The sequence below is a fragment of the Achroia grisella genome, unplaced genomic scaffold, assembly GCF_030625045.1.
Source record: "Achroia grisella isolate CSIRO2021 unplaced genomic scaffold, CSIRO_AGI_Agris_v1 utg1062, whole genome shotgun sequence".
In the NCBI taxonomy this organism is placed as follows: domain Eukaryota; kingdom Metazoa; phylum Arthropoda; class Insecta; order Lepidoptera; family Pyralidae; genus Achroia; species Achroia grisella.
The window spans coordinates 2,227,159-2,248,198 of NW_026712566.1; the positions used below are offsets into that span (position 1 = coordinate 2,227,159).

Here is a 21,040-nt window from a genome sequence, read left to right on the forward strand (position 1 = left end):
ATTAGTAGATACAATACTAGTAGATTGTATAACAATAAAAATTATTATTATATAATCTACTGTAAGTAGTTTTGTTACTTTAATCGTAGAACTAAATCTGAATTCTATTTGTTGTTGTTTGTCACAATCTTTATTCTATATTAAAATGTTCTGTATACAAAAATATATAATAAAATTCTTTAGAAAAATACATACATATATGAACTGTAATAGTTTGTGGCCAGTACGTCAGCAACTGTTGTTTATGATTTCTAGTTTCCATAAAAAAATAATAACGTCCTATTAGTTCGCCCTAGTCTATATTTTAGAAAAATCTGATTAATTTTCTTTAAATGTTTTATCTTGATTTGCTGTTAATTGTTCGTCCAAAACCATTTTAAGTTAGGTCACCGTTTAAAGGTCGCCACTCGGCCCACAATGGTCCGTGCCCAAATTCCGCGGCGTGTAATTGTATGAGATTATCCCATTATCTGATTAGGAAGCAATTTTTCATGGGAACAAAACAATGAGCCGACATTACACCGGCCCGGAGGCAGCGGTCTGTGACCCGCTGTGACTGATCGTTACATACCATTTTTTTGCTCTTAAATAATTGTTATTTTCGAAATAGAATGATTTATTGTATCCTGTTTTACAATGAGAATTTTGTGTATTCATTCATATTTCACTAAATTTACTTTTCGATAAGGGAAAACACCTTAAAAATATTCGCTTTCGTAAATATTAGTTTTTTTCGACATACGAAGCCAATTAGCTACATAGGTAATTCCTGGAAAAGAACGAACTGCCTGTTTTTGTTGGACCTTTGAGTTTTGCCACAAGGACAGACATAAACCTAGTAGGTTTACGTCTTTCCTTGTCTAGCGAAAGACTTTGTTGGTCTAACTAAAGAAGAAATAGCATATCTAATAGATTTTTTATTCGACGCTCTCCAGATAATTATTTGCAATTCAAACGCGCTGTAATTTTTTATGATGTTCTAGGAAAACATTAACTGTAAGTACAGTGCGCCCCGCAGTCTGTAGTTCTGTAGCCCAGTGGTGTTAATGACATCAGGCCGAGCAAAAACTACAATAAAAGTGCGAAAAAACAGATGTTCGCTGAGATAAACCGGCCACCGTCCGCCCGGGCGTGGTAATTGTAGTAGCGGCAGTAGTTCGAATTCGTTTTCGAATATTTTTATGTGTACCTATTATAAGTGCTGCTGGGATGGATCGTTATATATTACGATCAATCTCAGTTTCGCGGATGCATTATAAAACATTTAATTTCATTTTCTATATTAAAATACGCATTCGTCTTGAAGCTCTTTATCTATTGCTGAAAACTAACCAGTGCGTCCTACCCGTTATGACATACGGTGCCGAAACGTGGACACTGACGATACGACTGGTCCACCAACTCAAAGTCGCTCAACGAGCTATGGAAAGAGCTATGCTTGGAGTTTCTCTGAGGGATCAAATCCGTAACGAAGTAATTCGCCAGAGAACTAGGGTCACCGACATATATTAATATATTAAATGGCAGTTGGTAATATCTGTCGTAGAATCGATGCTCGCTGGAGTAGGCGTGTTCTAGGGTGGCCCCGCAGCTAGGTGGAGCGACGACATACGTAGGGTTGCGGGTAAAAAATGGAAGAGAAGCGCTGAAGATCGTGCCCAGTGGCGTGTCTTGGGAGAGGCCTATGTCCAGCAGTGGACTGCAGTGGGCTGATGATGAAGCAAACAGTATACTAATATATTAAATGATTACGTAAAATCTCTATAAATGAAATAATTATATACAAAAAGTTGAATTATAAAAATAACAATTTTAAATCAACAAAATATGAACATTGTGTTTCTCTATGTGATGATAAAAAATGTACCTAGGTAATCGTTCAATATGCATTACAAGTGTGATGCATCTTGAATCATTACCTTTAAAAAAGATATATCATTGTCATCATCGTAGTATAAAAATATAGAATTTATTACAGCTTATCAACTTGATATACTGCTGCAAATTTTATCATTTAAGAGACCAGACCAACAATTTATTTTTGTACACTACAACCAACCGTATTCTATTGAATTTTGCTGTCGACTGTACTTACATGTTAAGTTGACTAAAGTTACAATACAATTGTATACGTTACGTTGATACGGAATGTAATGAGAATTTTAAATAGAAATAAAGAACTTATTAGACTTTGAATACCGTTAATATGTACAGTGTGCTAAATTAATTTAATAGTATTGTAATTTATGAATATTACTTATATGTACAAAAAGTATATAAATTATTGTAAAAATATATAGAATTTGTCTTTAAATTGACCTGTTTATTAGTAGAGATACAATAAGAAGTACTTCAAATATGAAGAAACCTTAGTTTAACCAAACTACTTACTACCACTGCATTACAAGTAAGTTTTATATTTTATTAGAAATTATATTTTTTTTGTTGTCGCTATGAAAATATATCAATATATATTTAGTTATTAGTTTGTTTTGTTGTCTGTACATAATTAATACTTGTGAACAGTTGTAAACGTTTGCACCGATGTGAGGCAAATGTTTGTAGCGGTGATTCACACTAAGCCACTAAGGGGTCCGCAACAATTTGTAACATGTATCAATTTATTATGGTCAATAAATATTAAATATATTACAAAAGTATTTTAAGACTTTATAAAACTTAACTAAAACAAACATTAGAATATTTAGATGTTATTTTAAATAAGGTGATTTATTAAATATTTTAGATTTATGTGCATCCCTACTTTACTTATTGTAAATATTAATAAATATTACTTATTGTAAAATAAAATAGACATTAGAAAAGTAGACATGCAATATTGTTTTAAATCATTAAATGACAATAGACATAAAAATTACAATGATTAATAATTTATTGTATCGTTAACATAATATAATAAATTAATTTTCAAATACCATATAAAAATGACTATATAGGAATTATTTGAAAAAATAAAATATAAAATGGCTATCTCAATTAGAGCGTCAATTTTGCTGAAAAATTAAAATACATGTTTAAGAATTTATTTATATTTAATTAAAGTTAATGTATTTATAATGTACCAAAGGTTGTGTATCTCTTAATCACATCTGACGAAAAAGAGGCTTTGTACCGTATCACTTTTGTTGTGGACCCTGCGCCGGCGCAACCTCCAATGATTTATTCGTGATATACATAGATAGCTTGCCAAAACTTAAAACTAAATTACTAGTTATGTGAATTAGTGCCTTGTTACCAGTGAATAAGTTATTAAATATGAATCCGAATGCGTTTGTTTTTGTCAGCTTGTGTATTATTGAATGGACCGTCAACGCTCAATTTGGGAGTAAGTGTTTTTTTTATAAAGCATTTTTTTTAATGTATGTTAACCAATTTAATTAAAGATGTCTATGTTCAAGCCACATCTGTTAAGTACTGTATAAATAATTTTCTCTATGTGTTTGTCACCTCCTCCTAAACGGCTGGACAGAATTTAATGAAATTTTATATTACTGTATATTTCAATGTGTATATTTCAATTATTCTAATGTGTTACAAGAATACTAGATATATAAACAAAAACACAACAGAATAGAAAATCATCTCAGAAAGTCATCTGCCGGGTCCTTTAGTACTAATATAAAGCGAGATATTAGAATAAAATCCCAATAACCTTTCATATATATGATTGAAGCATTAATAATAAATTACAACATTCTTTATAATTCATAAGATACAGAGTGAAGCGAAGGTATCTGATGTACCTGATGAGTGGGAGGTATCGAGGGTTTGGGAGAAAAAATTCGTATGTAATTAAAATGTATCTGTAATTCCACAGTGATTTATAATAGGTTAGCAACTTCATCTGTATGACACTTAATTGATATTTATTATTATATTTCGTCCAATTAACATAATATATTTATAATTTATAGCTTGGGCTATCAGGATAGCACAAGCTATATTACTGCAAAGTTTCTTCAAAATCTGTTCAGTAGTGTTTGCATGAAAGAGTAACAAACATGCATAAACTTTCGCGATTGGTATTAGTAAGATTATTATAACAAATAATTTTTAAAATTATGATTACAAAATTAAAAAATTATTTGTTATCCAACATGGAGTATATAGAGGTAGCTCTTCGTCTATCTTATTTTTAAATGAGTCCCTGGAGACGTCATGTATTGCATTATATAGTGAGTACAAAGTACCTAGGTATACATATTTCTACTGATACGTAACATGTTTTACAAACCTGTGTTCCTGCATGAAGAAATAGAAATAAACTTTATTAAAATAAACTTATATAAGCACTTTTGAACATATTTTTTATTATATCTTGCTCATTCAACAAGAATGAGCAAGAAACTTGCGTGTTGCTCTTTTAATTAAAGATCGTCATTGTTCATCATTACATTTTTAAGATCTAATACAGAATGCAAACTGCCAAACAGTAAGGTTGACAAAAGTATATAACAAGTAATTGGGTAACAAAATGAATTAGTTATAGTTTGATAACCATTACTGATTTATTTCTTTACTCTAGCTATCTTTGATGAGCAAATCACTCCCTACAAGCAGCACTCGTTCTCGAATATAATTGCTGAACCAACTAAATAAAAATTATTATGTCCTTACCTATGCTAATAGTTACTCAGATTAATATTACAATGTTACAGAATATGGGAGGAAGGAAGACCGAAAAAGAGATGGATGGACTGTGTGAAAGATGATATGGTGAGAAAGGAAGTAAATAACAAGGTGACTGCAAACAGGGATGAATGGAAGAGAAAAACATGTTACGCCGACCCCAAATAAATGGGATAAGGAAGAAGCAGATGATGATGATGATGATGATGATGATGATTACAGAATATAATCGGAGGGGGGATGGGGACTGTTAGTAATGTGGACTCAAGACCCTATTACTAGCAATGCACCATGTCAGGTTGACCTCCACGGTTCCCCCTAGATAGTTCATGATAATTCCCTGGTGAATTTGTCACGATGGGCTAATTAACCTGACCTCATGCTCATCTTATAATCCTCCACTAGTGCCCCGCCAGCGTAAACTGAGAGCGCAGGCGAAATAACACAGGCGGCTGAACTATACCATTTCATTTTACCGTAAAAAAAAAGTTTTTGTCTATAGGCGATGATTACACTTTCCATCAGAATATTTGCTATTTCATTTATGGTACATACAAAACGTAATACATATACAGAAAGTGGTTCATAATGTCCATATACATGTCGTAATAAAAAATGAACATGGAAACGCAAGCACTATAGTGATCCAATAATTACGCGACACAATAAGCCCGTAGCCTCGATTTGTATCCTGAACTAGATGATCATATCTCCATATTGAAGGTCACAGACGGTAATTTACGTGCAATATGTTATTGCACATTTATTATTATATATCTGTATAGTATATCAATTTGTATATAACCCATGAGCTTATATATTTTGCTTATTTATGTAATTATATATTTTATGTTGGTATATTTTATATAATATTTCGTGATCTCTGATTAGCGCGACGGTTGACTGGTAGAGAATGCCATCAGACATTAAGTCCGACATGTTTACAATTGTGAGCCATAGAACAAAATAATTAATAAATATTATTTCAAAGTTTATTGTTCTACACAGATATTTATTTAAATGGGAAAATGAGTTGGTTTTTATTTGCTATGCTTTTAGTCTTCATGACTTAATAATAAGGCGTCAAGGAAGTTTGTGAATACATTGAATTTGGGAGGGAGCCATAAAAAATAAACGCGGACCTATAGGTCTGGGTATTTTTTATCTATATATAAATTAAGTATATATTTTTATGTATGTATAATAATTTTTATTCATGTTAACTTTTATGTAATATTTACTTTACTTACTTTTATGTAATTATTACATAAGTATGATTGAGTGTATACAAACAATCATTTGTTTGTATAATATAAATTTTTATACCGTTCAAGGAATCGAAGCCGCGACCATCGGAAGTGTGGCGGAGTACTAAATTGCTGGCCGTCAGAAATTGTAAACAATATCATGACATCATGACATGACATGTCACAAAAAGACAGACATTAATTTTTATTAGTTTTATGCAACAGAGTCTAAAAAAATGAATATCTTTCTATGTTTTTATACTTCGTTAATGCGATCTTGTGAAGTTAACCCTTATAATTTATAGGAGCTAGAGTAGATTATATATTAGGATATATATATGGTTTTTATTAGATAAATAGTTTTCCGAATGTTTTGATATGTTGTTTTTAAATTATTATTTTTTATAATGTACACATTTGTTGCATTTCTTTAGCGTTAAATATTCTGTTATAATTCTAGGTGTGTCATTAAGTATGGGATTTGCTGAGAGAAATAATAACGACGATTATGACAATGTTAAAGTAAGTACCTAAATGTATGTATATATGTATCTATAAACTTAATCATAAATATTATATATATTTGTATATTATATTAGAGTTTAAAATAGCAAATGTATTAAGTTTTTACTACTCAATCATAAATATAAGGGTAAAATTTAGTATGTGGAAATGTCCACTGCTTATCCCAAAGTACAGAATTTTTTTCGTAGGGAGCAGGGTTTCACCTCATATTTCGAGGATATACTGATTCACATATATTTGTACCATACCATAAATAAATAAATATTATACACTTAATCCTGCACGCAAACCTAAATGGTAGCAATTTTTTAACAAAATAGCAATAAACAAGACAAATTGCTGAATGTCTGTGATATATATCTACATATGTTTTTTTTACATTTTCAGGGTCCCTGTCCGCCAAATACGCAATGTAAACCAATAAGTTCATGTCCTATGCTAGAAGATTTACTGGACTTTTCATGTTTTTCATCAGACAAGTAAGGATTCAATCTCTTTTATTTAATTAATATTCTCAATTTCTTTTATTTAATTAATATTTGACCTGTTTTTAATTAAATTACACTTAAAAACTACTATCGGCAGTAGTAGTTTTATAAGAAAAAAAAGTTGGTTGAGAGGTGTAGGTAATATATTTTAAGGCTTATTAATACTTCTACTGTTGCTTGATATTAAGATGACACTTCATCGTACCAAATCAACTCGTCATTCTATTAAGATCAAACTCACAAATGTTATAAATTGTATCAAACAACCAAAAAAGCTTTTTTTATTTATCTTGGACAATCCGCACGATCTAGTCACAAGATTTGCAGAGCCTTGTGGCCTTGGCCATGTGTACCTTTTTTCTTAATTAATAACAATGGAATAATGCACCCGCCTGCGCTCTCGGTGTACTCTGGCGGGGCACCAGTGGAGGATGACAAGATGAACATGAGGTCAGGTCTGTTGGGCCATAGTGGCAAATTCACCAAGAATTCATCACGATGGTTTCCATGGGGAAGTGCGTGGAAGTAAACCTGGTACAACATTGCTAGAATGGGATCATCAGTTCATGGTAACATACCCCTTTTCCTCCATATTATGTGTACTAGACAATTGAACTGTACTAGAAGTACTTAATTACATTTTTTTGTAATATTTAAATAATATACATAGAAATCACCCAGGCCTTACTTACCATCAAGAAAGCAGTCAGCTTATTTGTCATTTCAATTAACATAAACAAATATAATGTTAATTTTAGTATAAAATAAAGTCGCTTCCGCTGTCTATCCCCGTAGATCTTTTAAACTATGCAACGGATTTTAATGCAGTTTTTAGCAGCAGAGAGAGATTCAAGAGAAAGGTTTATATGTATACTACTTGTTATACACATATATACGTTGTTTTGCCTTAAAATAAAAATAAAAAATTAGGAGTGCTAACATTTAGGGAGATGAAAAATAGATGTTGGCCGATTCTCAGACCTGCTCAATACGCTCACAAAATTTCATGAGAATCCGTCAAGCCGTTTCGGAGGAGTATGGGAACGAAAACTGTGACACGAGAATTTTACATATAAGATTACATGTAGGTACACCCATGCGTAGCCGGGGCGGGTAGCTAGTATATATATCAAGTTAGTTCATGTTTTCAAATTACAAATAAATCTGCAGGTATTTCCATCGCTTGAACGAGTTGACCTGTGGTCACGCCAACAATGAGGACTACGTATGCTGCCCTTCATGTGACTGCAGCAGGATATACCAGGACGGCACCGACAGATGCGGCCAGAGTATGGTCAAAGCTGTCAACTATACTGGTATTGGTGCTCATCCCTGGGTCGCCAGGGTTGGATTCACTCGTAAGTTAATAATCACAAAACGCTGTAGAACAGTCCAAAAATTCCTGGAAATAGATGAAAATGACATAACACCAGTTACATAAATGAAAAGGCACACAATAAATACATACATACACACACACATAAACACACACGCACACACTCATTGCACATACTTGGTTTCGACGCTTAAGTGTAGTATATATGTATTATAATTAGTTTGTAAATGTATATATTTTAATTTAAGGAGACGACAGATTGACAATAATCAGTTGTGGGGCTACCTATACAAATTACATATACAACGCGTTTATATATTTTCAACTGCATAAGATATCCTTGCATCTCCACTTTCAACTCCTTACAGCCCTTTTTTAACATTAAAAAGTACCCTATGTCCTCGGATTCTAGACTATTCAGAAGTTTTGGCGTGAAAGCGAGACAGACAGACAGACAGACAGAGTTACTTTCGCATTTATAATATTAGTAAAGAAGTAAGGATAATATTATAATAACACAGCAAAAAAAATATTTACCAAAAATAACTTATGTGAATTTTTTTTGTTTTTTTTTAAGATAAAGAGTCGGGTAATGTACGATTCGCTTGCAGTGGCTCGATCATCTCGAAGAGAGTGGTGTTGACTGCAGCCCATTGTGCTTTGGCCAAACCTGAGGGGTATAAATTGTAAGTTTTATTTAAACTAAAAACTTTTGTTAATTAAAAAAAAATCGTTTAGGGAAATGGTGAAACCGCGGGCTCAGCTACTATGTGATATATATCACATGAAGGAAGGAAACACACGCGTTTAAGGTGAATGTTGACGTAGGTGATTAAAGAGTCCCCATAAACCGACACCGGGGTCACAAGTCCCGGGAACCGTGAGGAGTTTCCCTCTCAGCCAGACTATGGACCTGGCTACCATATGACGAATCTGTATAATAATTGAGAAGTGGGGAGAAGTCGATTGTTAGTAATGTGGACTGATGATTCTATTGCTAGCAACATCTTTGAGGTTAGGTTGACCATTCTACGATACGCTTATATGGAGGGCTATTGTAACGCAAGTGGGGCTGAATGGTGCGGCTCTAAACTAAACATTGCTTCTCCAGACAAACCCCCAAATGATAAATTTTTAATTTGGTCACGATGGGCTAACTGACCTGACCTTATATACATCTCATCATCCTCCACTGGTGCCCCGCCAGCGTAAGCCGTTAACGCAGGCGGGTGCACCATTCCATTATCATCCATGAAGAAAAACAAATGCTAAGAAGATCGTATCTTTTTTCAAATTCAGATCAACAATAGTAGTGGGTGAATGGGATACGGGGCGGAGTCCTGACTGCAGTGAATTCTTCTGCGCGCCCCCCACACAGGCCATCAAAGTGGATAACGTGATCGTCCATCCAGGGTATGAGAAGAAGATATTCCGACACGATATAGCGCTGGTCGTGCTTAAAGAGGAAATCAAATATTCAGGTAACAGAAAAAAATTGAAGTGTTATATCAAAAAGCAGTAAATATTTCGCTTTTTTGTTTTAATTTTGTTATTGAACTTTGACACGTTATATAATTTTGAGCCGAAACATAATTTGCGGGGTCGGCTAGTAGTGTACCAAATATCAGGAATTCAATAAAAATAAATAAAACTTGTTAAAATCCCGTGATTTTTCATAAATATTTCATAACGTATAAATAATATACTCTCAATAAGATAGTATCTGGGCGACTAAGCTTTGTACAACTATTTTTTTCTAATTTACCGTTATGTTAAAGTATAAAGTGTGAATATCATGAGACACAAAACCTTGTATAGGTATAAAATGTCATATAATTGTTAGAAATACACGAAATAACCAACCAATAAATGTCATCATTTATGCGGGTAGTCGCTGCTTAGATTTTTTTACTTTTGCTACCGTCTGCATTATATGTATACACTTTCTTTTATATTTCAACTAATATTTAATTTTGCATAAGTTTATAATTTTAGTTCTCATGTTAAGTGAATTATTTGTAATTCTTAATGAGAATAAATATCTAAAACCCGAAATAACGAAATGCATATGTAAGTATACAGTATATACTTTTTTCAACCTGACATGGTATGTAGCTAGGAATGGGGTTATTAAAACACATTACTAACTATCGCCTCCCTTGGGAATGTAACTGTAGGGAGTCCACCGGAGCCAGCCAACTCCGGTGGACTCTCTGCAGTTACATTTAAAATTGCAATTTTGAAAGTTGATTATAAGAAAAAAAGTCTGGAAACCCCTGGTTTAAAGTAATCAGATTTCCTAATTATTTACCGTAATTTTGTTAACAAACAATTACGTATTTTTCACATGTCAATGTCACATACCACACTCGTCTCACTGTCGTACACTTCCGCATGTCCATTACCTTTTCCCGCGTCCTTGACTGTGACAGTGTCACACTCATGTCACAGATGTAATCTATTCTAATGACATTGATTGAAATCACAATTTTCAGTGACCGCAGCGCCGGTGTGCCTCAACGATAGGACGGAAATTGTTATTAATGAACGCGCGGCGCTGGTTGGCTGGGGGAAACTGTCGGGGCAAAACAACGCGGTATGATTAAAATAATTAGTATCATTACTAGCTACTCACCCCGGCTTCGCACGGGGGTACATGTATTATACATATAAACCTTCCTCTAGAATCACGCAATCGCAAAATTAAAAGAACCGCTTCAAAATCCGTTGCGTAGTTTTAAAGATTTAAGCATACATAGGGACAAACAGCCACAGCGACTTTGTTTTATACTATGTAATGATGTACATACAGATTTTTATGTTTTTTTTATGTAATTAATGATTATAATAACCTTGGACAATTCACACAGCGCTGTCTTGTCCCAAGCTATAAGCACAATCCGGAACCATCAGAAGTAAAACAGTGTGCTAAACTGCTAGACCACTGAGGTACTCTAGTCCCAAGCAGCTGTAGTAACTGTTACCCATCTTAATAAATTCCTGGTGAATTTGCCACGATAAATATAGTTAAATAAATAACTCCGGACAATTAACACAGCGCCATCTAGTCCCACGATAAGCAGAGATTGTGTTATAGGTACTAAACAACTGATATAGATACTTAGACACTTTTTTTTATATAAAATAACTATAGAATATACACAGAAAACACCCAGACCGGTACAATCATACAAGTGTTTGCACCGTGCGAGAATCGAACCTGCGACCATCGGAAGTAAAGAGGTGTGCTAAAGCACTAGACCACCGAGGCTTTCGACGGAGGTCTGGTGGTCTTAATAAACCTTCATGTTTATTTTTAATGTAATTGGACTAGGCGTACAGGCTCATGGTCCACCTGATGGTAAGTGGTAGCCATCACCTGTATACTAAATGACCTGACCTGATACTCTTATGATCCTGCACTGGTGCCCTGCCAACGTATACCATTTTTTTTAGAGTATGATAATGGAATGGTGGAGGATGATAGGATGAACATTAGATCAGGTCATTTAACCCATCGTGACAAATTCACCAAGAATTTATCACGATGGTTTCCAGGGGAACCGCGTGGAGGTTTCAGTACGGTTTTCTTGAAACTTTTTGCCCCGCACAACCACATTGTGGAATCACCTTCCAGCAATGGTATTCACGAACCGATACGATATTGAAACCTTCAAGAAAACGAGTGCACGATGCCATAATAATCCCTTAAAAAAACTAGTATGGCAGTACTAGACCGTTAGACCACCGAGGCCAAGACTTAGCATTAGTGTCTGCAAATAGACTTACCTGAATAAATATATTGATTTATATGTATGATAGGTGAGTCGCCAGCAACTGTTAAACGTTCCCCTGGTCACCCTGGAAACCTGTGAACGCATCTTCGGGGATTCCGTACCTGTACATGAGGGTCAGCTCTGTGCTGGTGGGGAAGAAGGCAGGGATGCTTGTTCAGGGTTTGGAGGCGCACCGCTTTTGCTGAATCGGGACGGACAGTATTTTCAGGTGAGGAAGTATTTCTTACATTGCTATTAAAAAATACTACTCTAATAATAATAATATCTTAGGGGAATTCACACAGAGCTATCTACCCCTAAGCTAAAGAGCTTGTGTTATGGTAAGTGATATATATAAATATATATAAATACATAGACATATTTTTTTGTAAATACATACATAATATATGTACATAGAAAACAACCAGACAGATACAAACAATCATACTCATGAATGGACGACCTCGGTGGTCTAGCGGTCTAGCACACCGCTTTACGACCGATGGTCGCGGGTTCGATTCCTCGCACGGCACAAACATTTGTATTAATGAGTATGATTGTTTGTATCGGTCTGGGTGTTTTCTATGTATAATATGTATGTATTTACAAAAAAAAATATCTATGTATATGTATCAGTTATCTAGTACCCATAACACAAGCTTTAGCTAGCTTAACTTGGGTCTAGATGGCGCTGTGTTAATTGTCCTGAGATTATTATTATTATTATTATGATTACAAAGTTTGTGCCGAGCGAGGAATCGAACCCGCGACAATCAGTAGTAAAGCTAAACCGCTAGACCACCGAGATCGTTAATATTATTTTTATAAAATCATTATTATTTGCGAATCTGAGTTCGTTTACACTTCGACTTCTTTTTAGATATTAATTCTGCGTTCAAGCATCTCTTTTGTAGTAAGCAGATAACAGTGAAACTATTAAACTAAAATGCCTTAGTATTCGATGCCGTCATTTGAATAAATATTTTATCTATCTATCTATCTAACATCTAGTAAATTATAAATCATTACCCTAACTTCCAGGTAGGAATCGTGTCTTTTGGCTCAGAAAACTGCGGCAGCGAGGGAGTACCCAGTGTGTACACCAACGTAGCTCACTACCATCGGTGGATAGTTGAGAATTCACCATCCTAATTGTATTAAACAAAACATAATAGTCTTAATATACATATATCTAATTGTACTGTATATTTAAATAAAAACCTAATTCGTGTTACACATTTAATTTCGCCGTACCCGCCATTTTTAAAATACAGACTCTGCAAATGCACAGAGTAGGTCATAAACATCTATTATTTATAGCAACAAATGTTATAGATAAATTAAATCAAAGACTATATATACTACACTAATCTTATTAATTAATATTATAAACGCGATAGGTTATGAGTATGGATGTTTATTACTTTTTCACGCTAAAACTACTTAATGGTTCTTGATGAAACTTCACAGTAATATAGCTTATACATGAGAATAACATATAGGCTATATTTTATATTAAAATGTAACTCGGGTGAAATCGCGGCCACAGCTATATATCAGAATCACACATACGCTATAATTTTAAAATACATGTAAATTGGGCGAAATATAATGTTCATTTTGAAGTAAGTATGATGCAGAAGTTACGCGAGTTAGGTAGTGTAAAATTTTATTTATTTATTTATTTATAAACTCTTTATTGCACCAATAGAATTAATACATAAGAATTATACAGAAAAGAGATATGGAAGTACAAAAGGCGGTCTTATCGCTAGAAGCAATGTGTAATGTAAAATATAAAAATATAACTGACAAACCTAAAATGTAATCTGATTCATTCATAAAAACGGAACTTTTCTACCAATTTTTATCACAAATATTATAAAAAACAATATACGCTCTCACGGATATAAATAAAAAACGCTTAATAGAAATTTAATTTAATGTATTTATGATTAGAGTATATATTTCATTGCCATCAAGTTGTGGTACTGCGCGCATTCTTTCGTTTCTTGTAATATTGAGCATAACGTATCGATGAGGTCCTCTTGAGATGAATCCTGTATTTGTTGATTGAACATCTGCAATATTAAAGAAAAGAAATTATATTTGGTTTAAAAAAATCGACGGCCTCGGTGGTCTAGCGGTTTAGCACACAGCCTTATATATGATGGTCGGGAGTTCCATAAAACATTACTTCTACTTCATAATAAATGTTCTTGACAATTCTCACAGCGCTATCTAGACTCAAACAAAGTAGAGCTTGTATTGCGTATTAGACAACTGATATAAATACATAGATATTTTTTTTGTAAATACATTCAAGTTGTACATAGAAATAACCCCGTCCAATACTTAAATACATTTTTTAGTAAATACATACATAACTTACATAGGAAACACCCAAACCGAAACGAAAAGACAGTCATTAATACAACTGTTTGTAAGTTGCGACGAATCGAACCCGCGACCATCGGAAGTAAAACGCGCTATACCGCTAAACCAACGAGGCCGTTAACTTACAATGTAATGTTAATTAATCTATTCCCTCCTGTAATTTTAATGCCATATTTCACCAGGTATGTCTAGACTGTATCGTCTGAGTGGGTACCTCAGTCTTACCTATTTCAGCCGCCAAGCAGCTTGCTTTAAAACCTGTGTTTCGATTGCAGAATCTCTTTTCCACATAGGTGATTTTTTTTAATGGATGATAATGGAATGATGCATCAGAGTGCAGTAACGGTATGCACGAGCGGAATACCAGTGGAGAGTGATAAAATGAGTGTGAGAGGTCAGGTTAGATAGGATAGATAGAATCTCCTCCTTGGCCATCGTGAGAAATTCACCAAGAATTTATCAAGTGGGTTTCTGGTCAAATAGCTCATCATGATAAATGCACCAGGAATTTACCACGATGGTTTGCCCTTGGAACTACGTGGAGGTCAACCTGACATGGTATATTGCTAGCAATGGAGTTATTTGTCCACATTACTAGCAGTCTCCTATGAGGGTACATAGATGGCAGCTTTTTTTTAATGGATGATGATGGAATGCATTAGCCTACGCTAATATTATAAATTGACGGGGCACCAGTGCAGGATGTTGAGATGAGTTAGCCCATCTTGATACATAAACCCGGAATTTATCACGATGGTTTCCAGGGGGAACTGCGTAGAGTTCAACCTGACATGGTACATTTTACGCCCATATGTGACAGTTGTAAAGTTTAGGGTCTTTTGTTCCGAAAAAAAATATTTACCCCATCAATGGTGACTGTAGGCACAAATTGTGGACTGACTATCTTGGTGAGGTACTCGGAGTGAAGCTGCAGCGATGTGCCCTTATCAGACGATAGGCACTCGATCACCGAATTGGAAGGAATGTTCGCTTTCTCTACGCACTAAAAAACATTAAATATATTTTATTATATCAAAAAAGCAAAATAGAAGTCATGACAAAACTAATCTTATATATAAAATTCTCTTGTCACGATGTTAGTTACCACACTCCTTCGAAAAGGCTTGACCGATTTTTATGAAAATATTTTGCGGGGTCAGCTAGTATTCTATATAATTGGAAAAAGTATCATCAAGTTCGAATCAAACATTTAGAATATTTCTGCAGTTGCAAACTTTGGAACTTAATAAATTTAATTTTAATAATGCTAGAATGAGCATGAATAAAAAGTGACAGTTATTAATCTATAAAAGAAAGGATTTTGAGTGTACAAACTACCATAATATGCTAGAATATTCTAAATGCTATATATGTATATATATGCGTACTATATGCCAGTCATCATAATAAAAATATATTTCAGGAAGCTCATTACCTAGAGTATTAAAAAATGTCATAAAGAATTTATGGTAAATTATGGAAAACCTATATTACCTCAAGACTGCCCTGAGCGCCGGCTAGAGATTTCATCTCACAAGCGACGTACGCAGTTTTCTCGAGATCAGTGCGTTCCTTTATGACGTCCAAAGCGCACTCCTGCACTACATTGCCGAGGCATTCTGCAGGACCGTGTTGGCATTCGAATCCGTCATAACCATTATTAATACTCTGTAATTTAACATAGATTTAAGACATTAATCGATAAAAATATTATATGGTAATTGTAATTAAACCACCATAGATTTAAGACATTGTAAGCTATTACGTTAAGATAACCTCTAAGTAATAGTGTAATTATTACACTATCCTATATATATACACCGTAAATTAATTATAATTAGACTTGTCAAAGTGTCTATAATGGATCTACATGAATAAATATATATTGAATTTGAAGTTGAATTAAAAGGTAAATAAGATTTTTTAGTAACTGGAAACAAACAGGCTGACGGCTCGCCAGAAGGAAATTAAAAATATCGCTTGTAAACATCAATAGCATCACAAACGAGCAATGAAAATCGGCAATTAAACATAACATTTCATCGTCAATGACTATATTTTTGTCTATTGTCTATGCTATCGCTGGAGAGTAAGTCAGAAATATAATTAGACGAATATTTTTTGTTGTCGCTCTAGCGAGTTCTAACTCGCAACTTTTATCATAATTTAGCTGTTACAGTCTATTAGACTGCTTTAATTTTTTAGCTTATATCCGTCGTGTTGATATTACCTATCTTCATATTAAATTTCATTTCAATGTGCAAAAGTATAAGACAGACAGACAAAGTAACTTTTAAATATATTTTCTAGTTCTTCTTGTGATGAGTCTGCTCACTCGGAAGGTAGAATCAATAAAATATTACATGACTATTCAAAAGTATTATATTTATATTAAGTTTATTTGAATAAAGATTATGTATTTCTATTTATATTTATACTTAAAAAATATTTATCCTATAAATAATTATAATATTATATAAATATTTATATACTTACGCGCGCTTTTCCGAATGGAATTAAATTGAGAGTGATTCGCTTATGAAGGAGTTTTATTGCTGGCTGAAGTTGATGAAGTATAAACGCTCTGCTGTCTGGACATTTGCTTTCATAATAGACGGATACATAAGGCTGAAAGTAAACAACTATATACAATACACCTGTTCATTTCTTGTTTCCACGTGGAAAAATATTCAAAGTGTGCCCCGTCGTTTTTAGGTTCACGGTAGGTAGATACACGGTGTATCTACGAGCATCATTGCCGAAGCCACGAGATGGTGTTAACATACTACCGCTACTTCGGCGGCGTTTATAAGATTGTAGGATCCCTCCAAAACACATAGGCGACATTTTTTTTTATGGACGAAAATGGAATGGTGTACCTTCCAGTGCTAACGGTGTACGCTTGCGGGGCACCAGTGGAGGATGATAAGATGAGTACGAGCTCCGGTCAGTTAGCCCATCGTGACATATTCATCAGGAATTTATCACGATGGTTTCCAGGGAAACCGCGTTGAGGTTAATCTGATATGGTACATTGCTGTCTATTGCTAGAGTCAACTATCCACATTACTAACAATCTCCTTTCCCCCACTACGGCGTCGTTAGCCCGACCGAAGACAGTGTAGACCAGGCCCTTAGACAAACTAGCTTTAAAAAAAAGAAATTCCTTTGAGTTGCTTGCCAGTTATTGTCTATTGTATCTGCATACTAAACTGGTCGGTACAAAAAAATGTCCTACATGAATAAATTAATCTTGATGTGATTTGAAACATAATCAATGTTTCATGTTATAGTAACTGTAACATCTTATCTGGCTATATTTCGCTAACAATATTTGATTAAATTATAGACAAGTAGCTATTGCATTCTCATGGATTCATTTATTGTCGTGTTACCATCGTCGCAGAGTTAGTCAGACATATAAAAAGAATTACGAAAATTTTTGGTGTCGATCAGATTTGACCTTAAATCTACGAGTCTGGTACCAAATCACTAGGTCATGATATTCTCCAACTGTACAAATCGATGGATAAACAAACAACTATATCAACTATAAGCATATCGCACAAGTTGTATTTATAACTAGATATGCGAGGTCGTGCTACTTGAAGTAGAGCAGTGAAAGTTGTTATCGTTTCAGTCGTACTTCTAGTAAACCGATGAGACAAACAGATTTGTTATTATCGGCTTCAAAAGGAAAGTACTTTTTTAAATAATAAAAACTAAAATATATCAATACATCGAATAACATCGGTGGTCTAGTAGTACATGAGAACAGAATTCTTTTTTATTAAAAATTAACAGTGAAAATTATTTTAAAACTAGCTTTTGCCCGCGGCTTCGCTCGCGTTAATTTATCCCCTTAGGGGTGGAATTTATCAAAATCCTTTATTAGGGGATGCCTACGTCATAGTAGCTTTATGCATGCAAAGTTTCAGCCCGATCGGTTTAAAATTGACAAAGTTTCATAAAAACTTTCATCCCCTATTTTATCCCTTTGGGAGTAGAATTAATCAAAATCCTTTCTTAGCGGATGCCTACGTCATAACATGTACCTGCATGCCAAATTTTAGCCCGATCCGTCTAGTGATTTGGGCTGTGCGTTGATAGATCACTACGTCAGTCACCTTTGAGTTATATATATTTAGATTACTATGAAAAGTTATAGTGACGACTATCTATAGGCACGGTTGCACTCGCATAAAATTTATAGCCTCTGTGTCATTCTGATGTATAATCTATATTACTGTAAAGTTTCAATAAAATCCATTCCGTAGTTTTGACGTGAGAGTAACAAACATCCATTCTTTCATCCGCACTCGCAAATTTCCGAATTTATAATATTAGTAAGAAATTTAGCTATGCAGTGAATATATAAAAATTTACAAAAAAAAAAAACAGCGGAGTTAAAGCAAAAAAGTGCAATAATAGAAATTCGACCGACCGACCATATGTTATATGTATTATTGTTCTCCATTATGTAGGCATAATTCGAATCTGTATTACCACGGTCACTTAAACACGCTGGTTATTTATTTAAATAAGCGTGAAGGTGAATATTTATAAGGATATTTTAAATCTATTATAACATGTTATTGAAAATACTGTCAAACCACATATTTATAAATATAGAGGGTTAAGAAACGACGAGGGAAAATTAAAAATAAGTGAATAATTTGAAATTACTACAAAAAATAATTCGTACTAATATTATAAACACGATGGTAATCTCTGTCGGTTTAGTAGTTTTAGGGTAGTATAGATTGTGAGGAAGGACATATGCTACTTTTTAATGAGAAAGAGTAAGGGGTTGAATGGGGAGATGAAGGGTTGTACTTATGGTATCATCATTTTTGAAGCTAGATATTTATACGTATGTGTTTTATTTGTAACATAATTAAAAATTAATAATCTAAGGTCACTATTCCATGCGGACGAAGTCGCGGGCGGAGCGAAGTTAAATAGACTTTAAATAAAAAAAAGTTTTAATTTAATTAAAATTTAAAAAAATATATTTATTATTACCTTGTATGGAGCTATATTCGTAGCGTTTGCCACTAAAACAAATAATAAAACTATATACACAACGTACACCATTTTAAAATTTTTCACACTATATATTGGTGCCGTTAGCAGGAGTGTTTATGTTACGCGGTTTATTAAAAATACATTTGTGTAAATACACCTAGCACCATGGTTGTGAGGTGTTTGCGCGGTGCTACCGTACCGCGGATAGAAATGAAGTAGGTGGGGAGTAGAAGCACATGATTGTAGTAATTTGTTTCTCCATTTTCAACTGACTTCTAAACTTGCCTTTATTTTACACGTATGAAGTGAAATGAGGTTTCTTTACTTGAAAAACAGACTAGACAAAGTTACTTTTAGCATCTCAAGATGAGAATAACATAGAGTCACTTGTTGCATCTGTTTTATTGTCTTTAATAGCCGTGAAATTATTATGTATGCATAATAGTGTATTAAATTAAAATTAACAAGTTAAATACAATATTATAATATATTATAGCAATTACACATATATGTTTTGTCTTGGAACGTCCAGAAACAAAAGATAATATTATATTAAGTGGTACATATATAATTACAATAAGGCGGAAAACAACATTATCAAAAAGTAAAAAAGACAGACCATTTCCCCCCGCATACACTTAGATTGTGGAATGAACTACTTGCCGAGATTTTCTCACGAGACTACTGAGACTACAGCGTTGGGTTTTTCAAGAAGGGTATATTAGGGTTTCTTAAGGGTCGGCAACGTGCACGTATCACCCCTAGTGTCTCAGGCGTCCATAGACTACGGTAACCGTTTACCATCGGATGGGCCGTATGGTTGTTAGCCACGGTAGTAGTATAAAAAAGAGATAGGCTTGTTTAAAAAACTTAGAGATTCCTAAATACAGTAATTGTACACCTGTCATGGTATTGTAAATACAGAAAAGATAAATACAAATATAATTATCGAACTTACATAATTTAAAATATAATAGAAATTTGCGTGTACAATGTGTATGCAACTGCAAATGATATTATAAATATCCAGTACGGTTGTATCAGATAAATTATGTACGATATTAACAATATTATTATCAAGAAATATAAAATTTCCATTTAATTCGACTGACCATTGTGTTTGGTTTTGTTTACAAACATTTCTTTTACAACTGTTTTAATGACATCGAAATTTTCTTATTTTTTATTTAAAAAACGAAAAAGGTTGAAGTTTGATTTTTATTGTCTACACTCTTACTATCTCATAAATAAAAAGAAACAAAAATATTTTTATTACTTAAATTACTTCATTACCACCTAAAGACTATTTCATAATAATATACTTAGAACTAAATATTCTCCATAAATGAAATCCAGTACTTAATGCAGGTCGTTATTGGTAATTAATCGGTTTTAATTTTATGAATTGTAGGTTAATAGAGTCTATTAGATTTCGATTATACTTCGTAATGTTGGAATTTCCAAAAAAATGTATATATACATACCATATGTATTATGTATATCATATTAGTCTTTTTAATATCATTCAAAGTAACATAGGTCTGGACGATTTTGTTAATAATTATGTATGTATAAAGCCTCTAAAAACAGCTC

At 33.6% G+C, this 21,040-nt stretch overlaps 2 protein-coding genes across 3 annotated transcripts; one reads left to right on the forward strand and one right to left on the reverse strand.

Annotated features, from left to right (window-relative positions):
- Positions 1–3,159: 3,159 nt before the first annotated feature.
- On the forward strand, positions 3,160–13,240 carry LOC131855362 (CLIP domain-containing serine protease B4-like). The gene is made up of 9 exons (XM_059206624.1): positions 3,160–3,346; positions 6,358–6,419; positions 6,810–6,901; positions 8,081–8,268; positions 8,824–8,932; positions 9,546–9,727; positions 10,742–10,842; positions 12,069–12,251; positions 13,064–13,240. Exons 1-9 carry the CDS (start codon positions 3,277–3,279, stop codon positions 13,172–13,174), a joined length of 1,098 nt encoding a protein of 365 aa, XP_059062607.1. The 5' UTR covers positions 3,160–3,276; the 3' UTR covers positions 13,175–13,240.
- Positions 13,241–13,920: 680 nt separating this feature from the next.
- On the reverse strand, positions 13,921–20,443 carry LOC131855261 (gamma-interferon-inducible lysosomal thiol reductase-like). 2 transcript variants are annotated; one of them, XM_059206515.1, is made up of 7 exons: positions 20,406–20,443; positions 19,445–19,476; positions 18,475–18,546; positions 16,916–17,047; positions 15,914–16,087; positions 15,282–15,422; positions 13,921–14,103 (listed from the first exon to the last, which is right to left on the reverse strand). In XM_059206515.1, exons 3-7 carry the CDS (start codon positions 18,478–18,480, stop codon positions 13,978–13,980), a joined length of 579 nt encoding a protein of 192 aa, XP_059062498.1. In that variant the 5' UTR covers positions 18,481–18,546; positions 19,445–19,476; positions 20,406–20,443; the 3' UTR covers positions 13,921–13,977. The 2 variants fall into 2 exon arrangements, with proteins under 2 accessions (XP_059062498.1, XP_059062490.1); XM_059206507.1 differs by lacking the exons at positions 18,475–18,546; positions 20,406–20,443 and having other exon boundaries at positions 13,929–14,103; positions 19,445–19,599.
- Positions 20,444–21,040: the final 597 nt, after the last annotated feature.